Source organism: Cannabis sativa, chromosome 8 (assembly GCF_029168945.1).
Source record: "Cannabis sativa cultivar Pink pepper isolate KNU-18-1 chromosome 8, ASM2916894v1, whole genome shotgun sequence".
Taxonomy (NCBI): Eukaryota; Viridiplantae; Streptophyta; class Magnoliopsida; order Rosales; family Cannabaceae; genus Cannabis; species Cannabis sativa.
This window is the reverse complement of record NC_083608.1, coordinates 19,243,139-19,263,431: the sequence shown is the minus strand read 5'-3', so window position 1 is coordinate 19,263,431 and position 20,293 is coordinate 19,243,139. Positions and strand designations below refer to the sequence as shown.

The 20,293-nt window shown below is 31.7% G+C and overlaps 3 protein-coding genes across 3 annotated transcripts; 1 reads left to right on the top strand and 2 right to left on the bottom strand.

Annotated features, from left to right (window-relative positions):
- Positions 1–359: 359 nt before the first annotated feature.
- LOC115700449 (uncharacterized) lies at positions 360–3,594 on the top strand. Its single transcript, XM_030627987.2, has 12 exons — positions 360–511; positions 636–656; positions 769–869; positions 960–1,017; positions 1,143–1,186; positions 1,298–1,378; positions 1,775–1,845; positions 1,966–2,076; positions 2,339–2,421; positions 2,536–2,752; positions 2,945–3,028; positions 3,257–3,594. Exons 1-12 carry the CDS (start codon positions 424–426, stop codon positions 3,321–3,323), a joined length of 1,026 nt encoding a protein of 341 aa, XP_030483847.2. The 5' UTR covers positions 360–423; the 3' UTR covers positions 3,324–3,594.
- Positions 3,388–5,332, bottom strand: LOC115700450 (33 kDa ribonucleoprotein, chloroplastic). The gene is made up of 4 exons (XM_030627988.2): positions 4,626–5,332; positions 4,428–4,529; positions 3,953–4,261; positions 3,388–3,853 (listed from the first exon to the last, which is right to left on the bottom strand). Exons 1-4 carry the CDS (start codon positions 5,061–5,063, stop codon positions 3,722–3,724), a joined length of 981 nt encoding a protein of 326 aa, XP_030483848.1. The 5' UTR covers positions 5,064–5,332; the 3' UTR covers positions 3,388–3,721.
- Positions 5,333–6,673: 1,341 nt separating this feature from the next.
- LOC115698657 (nuclear transcription factor Y subunit A-10) lies at positions 6,674–11,254 on the bottom strand. The gene is made up of 6 exons (XM_030625787.2): positions 11,115–11,254; positions 10,227–10,555; positions 8,729–8,820; positions 8,574–8,639; positions 8,281–8,424; positions 6,674–7,540 (listed from the first exon to the last, which is right to left on the bottom strand). Exons 2-6 carry the CDS (start codon positions 10,486–10,488, stop codon positions 7,124–7,126), a joined length of 981 nt encoding a protein of 326 aa, XP_030481647.2. The 5' UTR covers positions 10,489–10,555; positions 11,115–11,254; the 3' UTR covers positions 6,674–7,123.
- Between the last annotated feature and the right edge of the window lie 9,039 nt (positions 11,255–20,293).

Sequence of the window (20,293 nt, the reverse complement as noted above, 5' to 3'; positions counted from 1 at the left end):
AGTTTAAGGACTTTTGTCTATTTTCATTCAATTTTACTGTTCAGTGATTGTTTATGTACTAAACCATGCTCCCCAAACTTTGATATCTTTCAAATCACGCCCCTCAAACTTTGATATGTACTAAATCACGTCCCATGAACTTTCATCCATGTTACAATTTTTTTACTAAAATTAGATAAAAGTCCTTAAATTTAACAATCTCAATAGTTCGAGGGGAATTTTTAACGGCCAAAAAAGTTCAGGGGCACGATTTAGTACATGTCAAAGTTCGGGGAGAAAAATTACTAATTAGCCAAAATTATAATTAGCCAAAGAAATAATCATAAAAATGTCATTTTTGTAATAGATTTCTCAAAAACTCCTGCGACGTTAAACAGCCCAACTTTTTGGATTGGACCCATGTCATGAAGATCATTCCTTATTATGTTCAAATTGCAGATTAAGACAACAGTGTTCTTCACTCTCATCTCTTTGAGCTCCAATTCGAACATGGCGACCGTACGGATGATAGGCAAGAAACTCTTTCCTTACTCATTATTATTATTTCGTTAATTCATTATTGAATCCATACTCATACTTCGCTCCTTCTCTGTGATTTTGATATTCGCTCTCTCACACATTTTCTGAACGCTCAGATATAGCAGCCAATTTCACAGGTCAGGCATTTCATCGAACACCTTTTAGATTATTTATTTCGACAAAGTTTGTCCTTTTTTTGTTTTTTTATTTTAATACTTCTGAAATTCGATTTCCATGAATGCCCAACAGATGGAATGTTTAAAGGAATGTATAATGGCAAACAGTGCCATGTTGCGGATATAGCCACGGTTTTGGGCAGAGCTTGGACTGCTGGCGTTGACCGCATAATTGTATTTCTCTATTTATTTATAGCTTTTCCATGCTTAATTGGCTTAATAAAAAGCTTAATTAAGTTGGGATTTCGTGATTTATGGATTCAGGTTACTGGTGGTTCGCTTGAGGAATCAAGGGAAGCTCTTGCCATTGCTGAAACTGATGGTTTTTTCAGTTGCCATGTCCTTTTTCCTTGAAACTCACATACAATGTCTATCATCAATCACCACCACAACCACAGTTTTTGTTGAGCTGAAATAACTTAAAAGGGTTTTCATGGGTTGTTGCAGGAAGACTTTTTTGTACGGTTGGAGTGCATCCCACTAGATGCAAGGTTGTTCTTTCTTATCTCAGGTTTTTGGAAAAGGTTTAAACAAAAGTCAGTGTTGGTTAGGGTTGAGTTATTGTTATGTTTGAGCATTGCTTGTTTTGTAATTTTGGTCAGGAGTTTGAGGAGAGTGGAGACCCGGAAAAGCATTTTCAGGCTCTTTTGTCATTAGCTCAAGAGGGCATAGAAAAAGGGAAGGTATGGACTACATGATAAATCTGTCTCTTCGTAACTTAAAAGGAATCAAATGCGTTGAGAACTTTTACTAGTTTATATTCTGTTATGGAGATATGGTTATAGTGTGTTGGGAATCATGGAGTTCCAACTCGCTCATCAATCTTGAACCGTATCAGAGTGGACATGGTGTATAGGTGCAGATCGGATATGATCACTTGCCCGCAAGGAATATGGCTCTGATACCATGTTGGGAATCATGGGGTTCCAATTCAAAACCAATTGGCAATGAGTGGAGTAGCCCATGTTCTTATATATGGCTTAATTCTCTACCATTTATTCTATGTGGGACATTGTCCACAATATATTGTAATGGATTTTTATCTATGTTTCTGGTGTCTTTTGAAATTTGTGAATAAGGTGGTTGCAATTGGTGAATGTGGACTAGACTATGATAGGCTTTTCTTTTGCCCTGCAGAGGTTCAAAAGAAGTAAGTTGGTTTGTCATGTATAAGAACTCATGCGTTCTCAGTTGCTTATATGCATATTCCATGGTTTTGTTTCATTCTGTTACTCATTGATTCTTATTTGTCTGTTTGGGGAAAACTAAGGTATTTTGAGAAGCAGTTTGAATTGGCACATGCCACAAAGCTACCCATGTTTCTTCATATGCGTGCGGCTGCTGATGATTTCTGTAAAATTGTGGAGAGAAATAAGGACAGGTGAGATTGCTGAATACATTGGTTTATAAAATCTAAATATGGACTAAATCTAGTTTGTTACTAGTAAATCTGAGAGCTTTGTTTTTCTCTTAATTTTCCTTCTTGCAAGTAAATATGAAAAGCTAGGTAGTTGCTTCAAATTTTACTTATTATTTGAATTTCCTGATAGATTTATGCAAACATTTTTTTTACTTTTTGTAATGGCAATTGCAAATATGGTGTTTATGGTTTTTTTTTTTTTATGGTTGTTGCTCTTCTGTAGGTTCACTTCTGGGGTCACCCATTCATTTACTGACAGTGCAGAAGACAGAGACAAACTTCTTTCCTTTAAAAATATGTATATAGGTACACATTGGAGTATTCTCTCATATAATTACACATTCAATACCCTGTTTAAGGTCCCAGATGGTCGTCATGAATATATCACTTTTTCTCATTTGCCCTTCTGGTATGAAACAGGTGTAAATGGTTGTTCTCTTAAAACAAAAGAAAACCTTGATGTTGTGAGGGACATTCCAATAGAGAAACTAATGATTGAGACAGATTCTCCATATTGTGATATTAGGAGTACTCATGCTGGAAATACTTTTGTCAAGTCTGTTTGGCCTTCTAAAAAGAAAGAGAAGTATGATGGAGAAAGCCTTGTTAAAGGCCGTAATGAACCCTGTTTAGTGCGGTAAGAAACAGTTGTGTACAATGTGTAGCTCTTCTGTGCTGATATGTTACATGGTTATTTGGTGGCAATGAATCTTTTAAATTTTAGTAAAATTGGATTATGGATTTCCTAAGATGTCTGTTTGAATCACTATCATTACACTCACTTTATTTATTCACTTCTTCCTATACTCGCAATAACTATTGTTTCCAGGCAAGTTCTTGAGGTTGTTGCCGGTTGTAAAGGTATTAGTGACATAGAGCAGCTGAGCAGGACAATATACCACAATACTTGCAGGTATTTTTGTTTAACTTTTCTGGAGCACCTTGAATTCATATCACAAAGCCACCAAATGCATATTCTCCATAAGTTTATAATTGTTGATTGTATTATAATCCCTGTGATCCTTCCTAAGCCCTTCAACCCAATTATACCATTATCTAAAATTTCATTATTTGCCAGAATCATTATCAAAGCAGTTTTCTTTTAATTCAGTTTAAAGTGTGAGATCATGTTGTTCTGCAGGGTTTTCTTCCCCCAGGATCTTGATTCTGCAGCAGATGCTCTTCTTTCATCTGGGCACAATCCATAGCCAGTTAATAATTATTAGATCTGATAAATTCAAAATTTCATGCCAAAGATACTCATCATTCTTATGGGGTATGCCATGAGTCCGTTTTTTTTTACCTTATACTAATATAAGATTCTCCATTACAATGAAATCCCTTTCTGAATTGCTCGGGGGTTCATAAGAGTTATACTCTTCCTTCTTGTATTGTCTTGCTAATCAAGTCCAGTTCTAGAAATAATAAACTCTCAATTTTTCTCAATTAATTACAAATCTGACAAGAAGAACAGAACAAGTACAATAAGCTTTTATTTATTACCTGAAAATTTGCTAGCAAATACCAATTAGTAAATAGTAGTTACGAGCTGGGATTTGGGGACTCATCAAAAAGGGACAAAAGGAAATAACTTCAGAATAATTCTCTATGAGTTAATGCCAGCAAGCAGCTCATCATTATCTACAGCTTCTATTACAACTTCTGGTAATGGAGGAGAGGCCTGAGCAGCTCCTCTATCAGTGGCTATGTTTAATCTTAACGGTCGTCCTTCTACCTCCTGTTTTCCATACATGAAAAAACAATTTAACAGTCTCACCAGAATTAAAATAGAACTATAGAACAGAGTTGAATAATATGATCACTTAGTATTTCTCACCACTCCATTCATGGTATCTAAAGCAGATGCTGCAGCCTCAGCTGTCTCGAAGGTGACAAAGCCGAACCCCCGAGATCTTCCGGTGTCCCTCTCGTAAATGACTTTGGCGCTCAGCACGCCTGGCTGGTTAGCAAAAGCACTTTTAAGAGCCTGAGAAGTTAGACCCCAACCGAGATTTCCTGCATAAATTTTGTGAGGACTATCCACAAAGTTCCTGTTGAGCTCCCGTATCTTTGGCCCCATTAGTTCCTTTTCTCCTCCTCTTGGTACTTCTGGGAAATTTACCTTAATAGTTCTGCCTGCAACTTGCTGTGTCAACAGATGAAACCATAGTAAACAACATTTTCAAGACATATATTGCTGATATATGGTTCTTACTTCTTAGCACACAAAATGGAAAAATTTAACCAAATGAATGACAAAACAATAGGAGAATCTTTCACTATGAAGATCACCAATATATATAAATACTTACAGAACCATCGAACTTTCGAATGGCCTCCTTAGCTTCCTCAAAGGTCTCCATTGTAACAAACCCAAATCCCCTGCTCTTATCCGTAACTTTATCATGTATCACCTAAACAAACATCAAATAAAAATCCAAAACTCCATACAAAAACCATGATAACAATTTTTTGAAAATTGAATAATAATGAAGAGGAAAGTCTCAAACCTCAACAGAAATAACTTTGCCTGCCTCAGCAAAAACCTCAGCCAATTGTGTAGAATTTATAAAATAAGGCAAACTTCCCACATAAAGTCTTCCAGCACTGCCACCAGAGCCTGGTACTTTGGGCCTTTTTAATTCATTGTGTACTACTACTTGAGCAAATTCTAGTTCTGGGTATTCTTCATCTGAGTTTGGGGTGTCGTCTTCGAGCTCCAAGCCATCGTATACAGATGAGAATGGGCGGAAATGTGGAGGGGAAGAGAGGAGTGAGATGGAAGCGAAGTTGGGGAATTGGGTGTTGAGGGTAAGGGGTATGGTGAGGTTTTTGGGATAATGGGTGGATATGCGAGTGGGGATTGGTGGAAGAGAATGAGTGATTGAGAGGTTTGAAATTTTGTTGCAGAGAGAAGAAGAGGAGGAAGCGGCATTGTTGGCCGCCATTGAAGAGAGTATGGAGACTGAGAAGAGAGACTAGAGAGCAGCTATCGACTATTTCTCTCTTTGGATAAGACTAGTTTCTTTCTTTATTTAATTTAATGTATTAATATGTGATGCTGACCATTATTACTATTTCCCTTTTTCTTATTATAACAAAATGAATTCACTTTACCAAATAAAAAAAGGAGGTTTTTTTCAATTTAAAAAAAAAAATAATAATACTACAAAAATATTTTGAGTTGACTAAATAAATAAATATACCGTCCAAATAAAAAAATTACACAAATACCACTTAAACACACACTTTCAACTCAGGATCCATGCTTCCTGGGCAATCATTACGCAACCACGCAGCAACCCAACGCAACCAAAACGAAAATTTTACTAGAAAGAGAACCACCATTAATTCTCGGGACTTCACTTGAGAAGATTACCATAATCAGTTAAAACAGGAGCTATTTCGAATTCATGAAAAAAAGTGTAAAAATCTGTTAAGAAATTAAAATTCAACCGGAAATTCAGTTTAATTTGCATAAAACTAATGTCCTGAGTTTAATTTTTAGATCTATAAAATGCAGATCTCAAAAAATTAAACAAGAGTTCCCAAACAATCCAATTCAAGTATAATTCAAAAAAATTACATCAATACGATACTAAAATGTTTATCGTGGTGTATTTTTATTATTTTCTAAATTTCTAATGGTGAATTTGTTCATATTAAATCATGAAAAGACATGTAGATAGAGTTACGTACGTGGAAATACTGTTCTGATTTTTAATATTTCATTACAATTGCATAAACATTTTGCTAACAGTTATTTCGTCTCATTGAAACCTTCATCTGATGCAACATTCGGCCAACCACCCAGCAACCTTCAGCCAACCACCCAGCAACTATCGTCTGATTGAAACTTTCGTCTAATGCAACTATCACGCAACCACGCAGCAATCACCCTGTAACCATCATCTGATTGTGTAAATGATAGTGTAAGAGGTATTTTGGTAATTAAAATCACATAAAAAGGTATAAATTTTGTTCACACCTTATAGAAGTATTTTTGTAAATAAAGTATCAATTTATATTTTCCATGTGATAGTGTCTAAAAAAATATAGAAATAAATATAAAAATGAAAACAAATAAAATAAAATAATTAAATAATATAATCTCCTCCTAAATAAATCAACCAAATTTGAACACGTGACCTCCAAATTCTTGAAGTAGAACAAATCCTCACAAAATAATGCAAAAATTAATTTTTTTGAGCTTTCTATGGGATCCACCTCGAGTTAACAATGCAATCTAAAAAATAAAGTGATATCATTGTAAATGGAATCCCACCCATTCTTCCTCATTTTTAGAATACAATAAACCCTTTTGCATACTAATACTTTTCTTAAATTGAAAGATCATGTGTTCTTAGCTGATCATTAGGTTATTTATCATTATAGATTTATTGTGGATTTATAAATTGAGGGTAATATCACATGTAATTTTACTGTAATTGATATAAAGTAAATTATTTGACAATTTTTTTACTATTATATATGATGAAAACTAGAAAAGCTGAGGGGGATTATATGCCCCTCTGTTCAAAGATTCAAAGTAACACAATAAAACAGAACGTACTTCATAGACATTATTAGTATAATACAACACCACACCACACCACAAAGTTTTGAATTATTACATCAGTCTAAAACATAATCTTACAAAACACCAATCACAACATTGATATTGTTCTCTTCCTTAGTCACAATCACAAACCGCAGCCTTTGTCACCAGTCACCATTTTATTCAAATCAATATTTATACTATTTTATATAGTATATAGTTTACTAAGTAATTTATGTCAACTCCGAGTGGAAGTCAACATGAGCCAAGAATGAGTTGCCGTTTTCAGAAGCAGCCAAATGGGTGGGGAGGCCATCCTCAGACCCGAAAACCTGTGTTGCAGAAACCATAACAAGGAAACTGCTGGCAACAGGTTTTTCCATTATGGCTGCAAACAAGAAATGGGGTATGTATGCTTCGTCAGCATCAAACCCCATTTTTCTCTTGTTGTCAAACATTGAGGTTGCAGCGGCTATGATCAGCGGCTGCAATCCATGTGGTTGGCATGACGATGCCACGAGAAGTTTCCAACATTTCCGAGACAGAATGGAAAGGAGAGCCAAGAAGATTGAGCTGGAAGTGCTCAAGTTCTACCCTGGAGTAGACACTGGTCACCTCTGATCCTGAGAGATTTGAACCACTGCTGTTGTTTGCTTCCTTTGATGAGTTTAGTGTTCCACTGTCTGAGTGCAGAACATCCGAGCTCTGAGACCGGGAACTCCTAGACAGCTGCTGTCCATTCCTGCGTTTCATTGCCACAGGACTTGCACCTTTCTCATTCTTCTGAATCCTTGTGTTCAAGAAACGGCCACCACAACCCCTTGGACGCCGCATAGCATGGAGATGGCGAGATTCGTGCATATATGGCTGTAAAATAAAAACGCATGTTAGACTTTTATTTTGAGCTTACATTAGTATTTCAATTGTTTTATTAAAATATAAGCTGATAAATAGTTTTTTGCCGGTTTAGCCCATATAGTTAGTGATCTATAATTTATGGACTTAACATTTGTATAAAGTCTAGTTGAAATACAAGTGTGAGTTTTAGTTAATTGGAGTCTCTAATGAGAAGGCTCAGTGATCAGTTCAACTAGAATTTTATTGTTAGGCACCCTTTTTAACTGTATTAATACATATTGTCTCATAACTTAACTTGTATGTTCTCGTTGATCTACTTCTGTTTTAGAAATTTAGGGAAAAAGACTTAATAGGTTAATTTTGCACTATCTAACTCTATTAATTCTCAGTTATTTCTTTGGAGTGATAAAGTATATTTTCTATGTTCTAAATTGTATGCAATATAGTATCCTGGTGTGTCATAAATTTCTTACAGGTTTCTAACATGGCTTAGATGAAATGCAAATCTTATCTTTCTTTTTTCATCTTTTTTAATGCCAACATTGACATTAAAGAGAAAACCATCTTTCAAAATTGGCAAAGACATCAGATTTTTTTGTTCTAAAGAATCAAAATGTTATTAAGGTTGCAGGGCATTTGAACTAAAGTTTGACATAATTAAGACTTTACCTCTGTCAAATATTTTACATTCCATCTTAAAAGTTTAAAAGAGCTAGAGATGACAAATTACAAAATCCAAGTTGTCATACCTTTCGAGCTTTAGGCGGCTTACTCTCCAGCACTGCTGCCTTGGCACGAGACTGTCGACGCCTGATGATTCCATGGTATTGCTTAGCATTGACATAGATTGGTCCATCATCTGCAGTGATGTTCAGAGGTAGCATAATACGCCCCTGGTGCATTGCAAATCATTTTCATCAGAGATTAACTTGTAATGTACAAGATTATAAAGCAAGGGGAATTTTCTGTTCCACACAACTACTATCAATGGAACAAAGGGATTTTTACAAAATTGACAAGTTAGGAGGAGATGAAGGCCAACCGATAGCTGATGTCCATAAGAGAGGAGCCCACAGAATTGATCCATGTATGGATATTTTGCACAAACCTGAAGTTTAATGCCAAAAGCAAGAATGGAAATAAGTGTTTTTTCTTGAATAGGGAAAAGAACAAGTTTGTATTGTTAGAATCCCATACCACAGGCTGACCGAATCCCAGCTCGAAACGAGCATGATATTCTGGCACAGATGGTTGCAAAGAAATGGTTCCCTGAGACTTTTGTCCATCTCCTGAAAATTTACAATCACCTTAATAAAATATAATGGAACATCATAATTAACTAAATTTGGTTTCAACTTCATTGTTGAGAATGAAGTAGACTTAACCCAACAAACTAGGCTGTCATCACCTTTCAGGGATTTTCAGAATCCTTATCTTTCTACAATTTGGGCTCTTTAAGAAAAAGTCAGAAATTTAGAGCTTATTTGGCTTGTGTTTATAGTTTTCAGTTTTTAAAATTGTGCTTTTAAAAGTGAGAATAGAAAACAATTTTTTGTCATTTTAAAAATTTAATGGTGTTTTACACAAATTTTTAAAAACTAGTTTTAGATTTTTCTTACGAAAAAAAAAATCAATATTTTAGCATCATACCATGACATTAACCCATTAGGGTTTAGGTTCGGGTATGGTTTCGGGTCTAGGATCCGAGTATGCGAGCAAAATATAAAATATAATATGTTAGACAAAAAAATTGTTTTTGAAAATTGAAAACAACATTTTGATGTTTTTTGTTTTCTAGTTTTTTAAAACTCGATTTTTAAAAAATAGTTTTTAAAAATTTTTGCCAAACAACTCCTAATAGTTTTTTAAAACTGTTTTCAGTTTTAAAATACAGAAACCAGTTTTTAAACTGTAAAGCCAAACAACCTCTTAACCTCTTAACATTCCTGTCAAGTTATGTTAAGACCTTGTACCTTGTTATATTAGCATCAGTGCTTTTTGGCTTTAAGAATGTGCAACATTAAAGGGAATGAGTCCTACATTTAGGAGCCTATTTTATATATCTACTGATCTTGTTCTGATGTTATAACTTTTGAAAAACTTGATATTAGGAGCCTATTTTTGTGACCAATTAGGTCCATTAACATTGGCCATTCCTATCTAAATAAATTATTAGAGCTAGATGGACAATTATAAGCACAATTAACTTTCACTAATTGCAGATATAGTTAAAACAACAACTACCAAGAGTTACAACTCTCATTATCTCAGCAAGATGTTAGAATAATCTTTGAACAACTCAGGCAATGATTCGAGATCTTGGAATAATTTGGGCAATAACAAAACTAATTATATCAGATGAAAGATAAATAGTTTTAGTAAGAGCTTCTAAGATCACCAACTAGAATCATCATAGCATGTCTCTGGCTACTAGCCAATTTTATCTACTTGCTTATCTTTGTTTTCACCATTCATTATATGGAAAGAGAATGATAAGTTTCATCCTAGTTGATAACTATCAATTATAAAGAAAAAAATTAACAAAAGGGATCAGAAAAATGCAGGGGAGTTATTACTACTATTCATAAAAAAATAACTGTGTACTAAATCTTTTGAGAATAGGGAGATAAATTGGAAACAAGTACACTCAAACACACAAAAAAAGGGATAGAAAAAGAGTGAGAGATTTACTTACCAGGGGAAATAGTGAACTGATTTGTGTTCCCTTTATCTGGTCCAAAATCAGTGGCTCTTCCTTCATGCTTGGTGGAAAAGAGTAGTTCACCGGTGCCTGGTTTTTCCATGGATAAAGGTTTCAGTTGACCACAAGAGTCTCCAAAAACTGACTGAGATCCATAGGCACTCCACCAAGGTAGAGATGAAATTGAGGACAAGTGGCCTATGGTGTTAGGGACAAGTCCTTCATGTTCTTTGAAATATATGGTTTGCATAGCCATAGTTAACTTCCAAAATGATCAAATCCCCCACTTCTTCTTAATTATTGTTGAATCTAACACCTTACACCTTCAAGATTGAAAATCCACCAACCTTATTTTACTATATAACTTTATATCTAACAACATTCGTTATGAAAAGAAGATATATTTTTTTATTAATTTAATATATAGTTGATATGAAGGATTGTTTTACACCAAAATATTGGGAAAGAAAGCACTTTTTTTTTGCACTAAAAATTTAGCCATTTATGAAGAAAAAATAAGAAGAGAAAATACATAACTTATCTTGACAACGAGATTAGAAAAGAACAATATTGCCCTTATTATTGAAAAAACAATATCAAGATAATTTTTTTATTATGAGAATGATTTTGTTCTGAATATACGATGTTTAAAAACACACATACATATAAACTAAGCATTCATTGATTCAACCAAACAATTGAGAAAATCAACAAAAGCCTCAAACCCAGAAAGCAAAATGAAGAAGAAAATTTGAGAGAAGACCCTCCAACTATATTGGAAGAACAAGACCAAGTATAAAAATAATAATAATAATAAAAAAGAAGTTAATATTTGAGAACTCAGACATGAAAAAAATTAGCTGAATAGAGCAGAGTACTTACCAACAGTTTACTTCGTGTACAACGCTCCAGTACCAGAGAGAGAGAGAGAGAGAGAGAGAGAATGATAAATGAGTACAAGTGTAATGTAAGAAGACAATAGCCAATAAGCTTGGTCTTTCATGCAAGTCCTCTTTGTATTATGTGCCAATATGAATGTGTAATATTTTATACATAAACATATATTTGTTTAATACAAAACACACACACACAAACACAAAGAATTTAGTGCTCTCTTTCTGTCTTGTTTTTTTCTTTTCTTTTTTCTACGTATTTTCATAAATTGTTTTTGTTTTTTCGTTTTATATTATTAACGTTATCAAATTAAGCCAAAACGTTTTTTGGGGTTCTACTTTTGCTTTTAATTATTGATTAAAGTTTCACAAATAGGAAGTGTTTGGAATGTCAAAGTGGATTTTTTATTTTTAATAATAATTACTCAAAAAGCATGTCTTATACTTTATAATATGGATATACTTATGTTATTGATCCAAAAATATCTGTTAATATTTCTTTAAAGTTTACTTATACAAGTGGGTCTACACAGAAAAAATAACTGAGATAAGGTTTTTTCCTTTGGTTTTCTATACATCAATTTGGCTTGTGCATGGTCAGATGGGATTCTCATATATTTTTTTTATATCTTTTGTTCTAAGCAAAAGCATAAACTTATGTTATGGCTATGGAGCCATAATAATATATGAATGCTCCTATTGATCCAAGTGATGACCATGCTAATTCTTTTTTATCTTCAAAAAAAATCTACCAATTTATTACTAATTTAATTTAATGATCATAATATTTTATTTACACATATATTTTTATAGTTGCGACTATAAAATTAGAAATGTTATAATCTCATATATATTTTACATAAATGGTCTAACCACAAACCTTTTCAAATTTTACATAATTTTTTTGATAATTGTTAAACGATAATATCGATCGCATATATATTTTTCAATACTATATAGTACTAATATATAAATAATTACTAAGTTATACTAACCACTTGAAAAATATCACCGAATATCGAGCACGTAATAATATGTTGTATTTAACTAATACGCATTGAGTTTATTCAAAAAAAAACTATCAATTAGTGTTGAGTTTGCACATGTATATACCCAATGAAAAAGATAATTACATTACATATGTATATATAATGAAATAATAATGATGTTGAATGTTATCACTGTCACTATCATTTCACTTCTACTGTCAATTCTTTTTCTTCGTAACCCTACACCATTTAAAAGGTTGACTATTATGAAGTTTTGTATAGAAAAATTTTAGCTACAAGATTTTTTTCCCTTATTGTTTGGTGATCAAATATAATAATATAGTTCTAAAGTATTTGAAAATATCTATATAGAATCTGAATTAGATGATTTTTGAAATTAACAGGATTATTCTCAAACAAAATGTTGCAACTTCACATGTTCCTATATTACTCCAATGATAGCATTCTTTAAGAATGTTAAAAATTTACACATTATCTAAAAATATAATATTTTATTTTATTTTTCTTCCACATCATTTTTAGCACTCTTATTTTTAAAACACTCAAATATATAGCACTCTTTAAAAATGTTATAATTATGATCACACATTATTATTTAATATATATTTATAACTTTTTAGTTTCAATATTTTTTTTAAAAAAATGAATAGCATCAATTCTACAATATAGCATCCATGCAAATTTCCGGAATGATATCTTTTTTCTCTAATAGTATAGCATCTCAATATTTTGTCACATAATATGTCCACCTCACCAAACATCCTTTAAAATTTTACTACTGGAGATGCTCTTATAGGAGGAGTTTGATCAGAGCTAAATTGAACTTATAAATTTGACAAATAAAAACAGTATTTATTAGGATTAAAGAGAGAAGGAAGAGAGAACTTAGAGAAATTTATATTAATCTGAATGGAATGATTTGTTACAAGAAGAAGCCTTTATATATATATAGGAGATAAAGAGTAACAAAGATGGAACACACACTCAACCAATAACTAACAAACTAATCAACCTGACTTGTTCTAATAGGTCCCTTCAAGTTAGAGTGTAAAAATTTTTTAGACCACTTGGATACAATCTCACTAAAATGAGTAGGAAATAAAGGTTTTGTTAATATGTTAGCTAGGTTTGTCTTGTATGAGACATGAATCATTTGTAGAGTACCATTGGTAACCTTCTCTAAAACTATGTGGCAATCTATCTCCAAGTGGCAATGTTGAAGTCTTTGATAATTGAAATGTCAAGTGATTAGTTCGCATGTGGCATTGGCCATGGCACGGTATTCTACCTTGGCCGAGGACTGAGAGATAGTCTATTGTTTCTTGAATTTCCATGAGACTGGCCTAAGAGTGTCCATACAAGCACCCAATATGCATCAGCGAAGGCCTTTAGTTGGAGGGGAGTAAGAGTGGTAGCATATAAGAATAAAACATGTATAGGAGAGACTTTGAGGTAGTTGAGTACTCTGTAGGCAGCCTGTAAATGGGTTGGCAAGGAGACTGAAGATACTGGCTTAATTTATTTACAACATAGTTGATGTCTAGTCTTGTGATTGTGATTTGTGAGGTTGACCAATTTTTTAATGAAACTTTTATAGTGAGTTGGGTTGGGCAACAAATCACCAATTCATTGTTAAGCTTAGTGTGTTTGGTTCCATAGAAGTTGAGATATGTTTTGTGCTAAGGAAACTTGAGTCTTGTAGCAATTGAAAGGTAAATGGTTATTGTGTAACAGAGATGCCCTTGTTGCAAGGACCAACTTCAAGTCCTAGAATAAAACAATCAAAGGCCGTCAAGATTTTCAAGTTTAAACTGGACATCAAGAGTTGAAATAAATGTGTTCAGTTCATTAGAATTGTCATGGCAATGATAATGTCATCAAAATAAATTAATAAATCTAGAAAAATTCCTTATTTTCGTTGAATGAACAATTAATGATCATTTTAAGATTATTTGAAGCCTTGTTGAATTAGAGTGGTGCAAAGTTTAGCATACCACTATCGTGAAGCTTGTTTTAAGCCATATAAGTATTATTGTTTATGTCCATGTGATGTAAATGCTATTTTTAATGGCAACAAGAGTAAATAGCTATTTTAATGTAAAAAAATTTGCTACACGAATATATGTATCAAGAAAATCAATACATGGTTGTTGTTTACCCCTTAGCAACTAAGTGGGCTTTATAACGATTAATCGATCCATCTAGTTTGTATTTTATTTTGTAAACTCATTTATCAATGGTGTGTTGGATATTGTGTCTTTGAGAGGATATATAAATTCATAAAAAATAACATCTAGAGAATGAAATATGTGATTGTTTTGTATGTCAAGCAATGTAAGCTTTTATATTTTATATGCTCAGAATAGCCTATAAATATGCACGCTCTAACTTTAGATGAAAATTTATGTTGAGTGTTTATATGAGATGCATAAGCAAGGCATCAAAAATTTAGAATATGATCATATATAGGGGATTTATTATGTAAAAGTTTATAGAAAGTATGTCTTTAAGTAGAACAGAAGGTGTTCTTTCTAAAAGATAGACAACAATCTTTACCATATAGCTTCAATATAAAGTAGAGGAAGGTTAAATTAAAAAGCTAATTATCTTGAGCTACATTTAGGATATGCTAATGTTAACCTTCAACAACAATATTCTGTTGTGGTTTTTCAACACAAGATTTGTAATTAATGACCTCTTTGCTAGCAAAATAATTAGTTATTATCTGTTCTTACAGATTTCACATTCATTTTATGTATAGTGAACATTAATAAAAGTAAATAAATTTTGGATGAGGAGTATCAAATTTAGCTTTAAGAATATATCTATGTATATTTAGAATGGTCATCAACAGTAATTAAAAAATATTTATATCCTTTAAAAGATTTTATGGGGTACAGTCTACATACGTACATGTGAATAAGATAAAAAAAAAATGGTCGATGAAAAATTGTTATTAGAATTCAAATGTAATTTCTTTTGTTTTGCAAGATTGACATATTAGACAATAAAAAGATGAGAAATATCAGTAGAAAAATGCATCTGTTTACTAATTTTATTCGCAATCATTACAAAGGGCTGACCAAGGCATGTATTTTTGTTATTAACAAACAATATTAATATAAGTTTTTTATAAATTACAATTTTTTTTACTAGTGATAAAAATATAATTTTAAAATTTTAAAAATTATTATTATTATTAAAAGCATGTAAATTTATACGGTAGAAAAAATAATTAAAAATATATAAAAATAAAAATTTTATATAACATTTTTTTATATATATTTGTGATTATAATAAATTAGATTAAAATATTATTATTATTATTATTATTATTATTATTATTATTATTATTATTATTATAAAATCTTAACAATTCTTATCACTTTAAAATTTATAATTTATTAAATACCCAGCTCAACTTTTTTTCTACGATTCTGCTACAGCTGTTTTCCTCCACAGCACAACTACAACTGCTTTTCCCAACAACACTGTAAGTGTCATGTTTTTGTGCGGCAAATTAGGTAAATACTCGTGTTCAGTTTTTCTGCATCAGTATATGTTTTTCTAACATCTTTTCTGGGGTTAGTTGCATCTGATCTCGCTAAATCCAGTTTAGTGCCATGTCAGCTTTCTCGTGTTTGTTAGTTTGTGCCAGTTGTACTTAGCTGGTTGGTTAGTTAGTCAGTTTTTATTATCTTCAAGATATATATTCTGTTGTGTCTGTTTTGCTAACTAACTCTCTTCGGTTAGAATCATCTTCTTGGTTCTTGCTCTGCTAGGGCAACATATTCCTTTGTTTGTTTCGTATTTTTGCAGATAGAAATTCCTGCGGTCTTCCTGAGGTTGAAGATGGAGATTGAATCTGCATGATCTAAAGAGAGTTCAGATTACTGTGCTGAAGGTGGTTCAGCTGTGTGAATGCTAAGTGTTCTTGTGTACTGAGATCTAAATGAGTTTATATCTCAAAACTTGAGTGTGTTCAAGTGTTACGTAACATTGTATAAAAGTCAATTTAGATTACATTGTTTGATTTGAAGAATCAGAACTGGAATTTGTAATTGAATTGATTTTATAGTGGATGTTACATTACCTGATTCAAGGGAACCCAAGCACTACTCGGTTGGAATGCGTTTCCAATGCAGAGGAAGCTTGTAAATTCTGTGTTACTTTCTGTTTAGATCTTAGGAAAAATCTGTTGAGATTAATCAATTTGAATTTGTAGTAATTAGGACTTTCAAACACAATTGTGCCAAACTGATCCTAATTAATGAGAAACTTTTGTCAAAAAACTACTAGTTAGTTCCTAATTAATAAGCTAGGTAGTGCAAATTGCTAAAAACAATGAAAATTAAGGGACAACTGTTCGATATAATGTTTAACAGGCAGTGAGCACTTAGGCCACTTATATGGTACCCTTAAATTATTAATGTAATATACATTTTTAATATCTTTATAGAAGTTGAGAAAAAGCAGGATTAAAAAGATGTCAAAACATATTCATATTTAGAAAGAGAAAAATTTATTATTTCATTGTGCTTTTTATCCAAGACCGAACTACTTAAGTAATCTCAATATATATATATAGGACAACTTGTTGAGAACTTTACCTTGATTTAATTATCATCATAATCTTTCTTTAGCAAACTATTGATTATATATTGCTTAGTCCTTCTACCAAACAGGATCTGTTTTACAATATCTACAATATTTTTTTGTACCTTATTAAATGTTTTACAGGAGCATTTGAATTGGAGACATTCTTTTATTTAGGAAAAGATGTAGTAACTTATGTTAGTATAATTTCAAATAAAGTAGTGAGTGCGAATAATTATAATTATAAATTAAAATTGATTCTGAAGATATGTATCTATAGCTTATAAGACTTTCTTTATAGTAGCATGTTGAGATCAGATCGTGGCTTACATGTTGGTAAAAATTGACATGAATGGTACTTGTTGGTATAGTGGTATGCCTTTAGTAACTTTTACTTATATATAAATATATAAATATATTTATATATTTATATATACCAATCCATACATCTAGTAGTAATTTACTCTTCTAGATATATAAGAGAGATAATAATTTTTTTTTAAAGAAATCGATAAAGGGTAACAACGTTACACAAGAGTGAAATTTTTTTTATCTATAAAAATCTATTATTGTCTATCCTAAAGGTATGTAGAGATATGACAGAAAATCTAGATAATAAAATCTTAATAAAAAAAAATTAAAAAAAAAAAAACCTTCTAAACTAAGAGTTGTAACTTTCGATCTACCAATAAAATACTTACAAAATAAATATCAAATATTGAATAAAATATTAAATTTTATATAATATTGTCACTCATATTTCTCTGATGTAAAAATTAAAACTTATCTGCTCAAGGCTACAATACATCTGATGTGTTTATATTAGACCATACTGACCTTACAAAAATTAAAACTAAATATAATGACTTTACAAAATCAAAATTAGTCATACTCGCTTTAAAATATTAAAAACTAATTATACTGGCCTTACAAAATCAAAAATTAATTATACTGATTTTACAAAACTAAAACTATCATACTGGTCACGACATACTAAATAAACCAGGTTAGTAGAGAAAATATTGGTTATATTGTGTCAAAAAAATTTTCTTAAATTTAAGTGACGATTTTAAAAAATATATATAATCATTAGGTATTAGTAATAGATAGTGCTGTATAAATAGTTAGTAATTTTTTATATTTATTATTAAATTAAAAGATGTGAGTTTTAATATTGAATTATATTAGTAACACTAATTGATGAATTATATCAATATGACATCAAAATATTAATATCTATATAATGGTAATTAATAAATCTACGCCTTCTATATATAGGCTGTTTAGACTTTGTTTCTTCTAGCTTCTCATGAAACTCTATGAAAAAATTACTAAAATTGATTTATGTTAAAAAGAGTTCTTTAAAAGTAAAATCTGAAAATCATATATTATTTATCCGACCAACAACATAAAGTTCAATATAAATATTTATATATAGACATGTAATAAAGTTGTTGGCCCTTCCGCCACTGGTGTTTAGCCTCGAGTTTGGTGTATATATGCTTATATAGCCGGCCAATATTAGTAGTATATTTATGTTTAGATATATTGAAGAAAAGTGGATATGGTTTCAAATTTCATAGTGCCTACCTTACCCATTTCAAGTATATATATATATATCCATTCCATTCTACTATATATAATATAACACATATTTAATTAGTACGAACACCAATTTGTTGGAAATCAAAATAATCATATGTAAAGGATTCAGTCAATCCACTACTACAAAAACCTTCTTTAGAGGCGGTTTTTAAGCCCTTTCAGCATCGGTTTTCGCAAAATTCGCTACCGACGCTGATCAGAGTGATGCTAAAGGGTCCATATGATCCGACGCCATAGATGGCGTAGCAACCGACGCCAAAAGATCGCGAATTTCAGTTTTTTCAAAAAAAAAATAATAATTTAATTATATAATTTTAATTATATACTTATTAATTTATATATTATTTTATTTAATTTAAATTACAAATTTATTTTTTAAAATGTAAATTAAATATTATTTAAATTTGGGTAAAATACATAATTTCATTTCATAAAAGTAATTAAATATTACACAAACGCTAATGTAAAATTAGTCAAAAATATTAATAAGTTAATAAATCTAACTACAAATCTAACTACAAGTTAATCTATAAAAATTACATAATGAAGGAAAATTCTTGGACCTTTCAACCTCAATCGTCAACGTGAATCAGCGCCATCAATTGTTCTATCCACTTTCGCTGTAGTGGTAACAATTCCGTTTTTGGATCGTAGTGCTTCTTACCCCCAAACTGTTAAAAAAATTAAAAATTTATATTAGTTTATATATATGTATATTATATATTTGTTATTATAATAAATATATACTATAATCAATAATTAAACTTACAACTTTTTGATCTTGTATGTAACGGCTGGGGTTTGCACGTGCGACGATGTCAGTGATATATTTCAAAACATAAAAATGACATTCTTAGCTTTTAGGTTGTCTTGGACAGTTTGCTTGGTTAATTCCTAGCCACGGGCCAAGATACTCATGTGCGTTCCCTATATACATGAATGCCCTGTTTTAGAAAATTATATTAGCATTTCAATTCGTTAGTTAATTTAAATTTGTTACATAAGAAGTCATTAAATTATTACCTTCCGATCATTTGTTCTATTTCTTCGAGAATTGGGCGGCCACTTAGAGGGTTTAAATGAATAATTTTCCTTGGCGTAACCACCACTAGCGTCCAATGCATCCTAGAAAATTATATTAGAATATAAGTAAGATAGTATAAAAATAATTTGAAGACATAATATAGAAATGAACAATTAGCACTAAAGAATTTAATAAAGTTTACCCGATATTCCAAGGAATAAAGAATATTTGGTGGTTGTTATTCATTAATGATAACCAATTAGCCAATCGTCTTGCCGCATCGTCAAAAGACTGACTCTTTTCTTCATCGGTGATCCCATGCACTATGAGAAGCTCTGGGTCGTAAAACTTGAAAATTTTCCTCAGACCGTTGATGCTCTCCCATATGTGCCTGCCCAAAAAAGTGTTAGTGTCTTATAATAATTTGACTATAATTTGATATAAGGTTAATTAGATTAAAGAAGAGTATACATCATTCCAAACAGCATTCCCTGGTTGCCGATGTAGTCACACGTAGCAACCTGCTGCAAATCCTCTCCAGGTAACGTGATCTGGGTACGCGGTGCAATGAATCCTCGGGGGACAGGAATTGTGATTATATCACGTTTATCTTTGAGCCTCAGGAATTCATGAATCATCCATTTTAGCGAATTAGGGATCAACGCCATCTTCTCTTCCGTGAACAAGTCATCTTCCCGTGCACCACCGCCTTGTGGAGAAAGTATCAGAGCTTTCCCCTTCGACGCATCACGTCTTGAGGGCGGTTGAGCGAGTGGACCCTAAACAAAACAGAACATAATATATATATCAAATTTTATCCAAATTCTACCGAAATTTTGGCAGCATAACGGTTGTAATTGAATACCCCCAAAAATTTTAAACATGCCTGTATAACGACAAATAACACATATATAACAGTAGTTTGTTCATCCA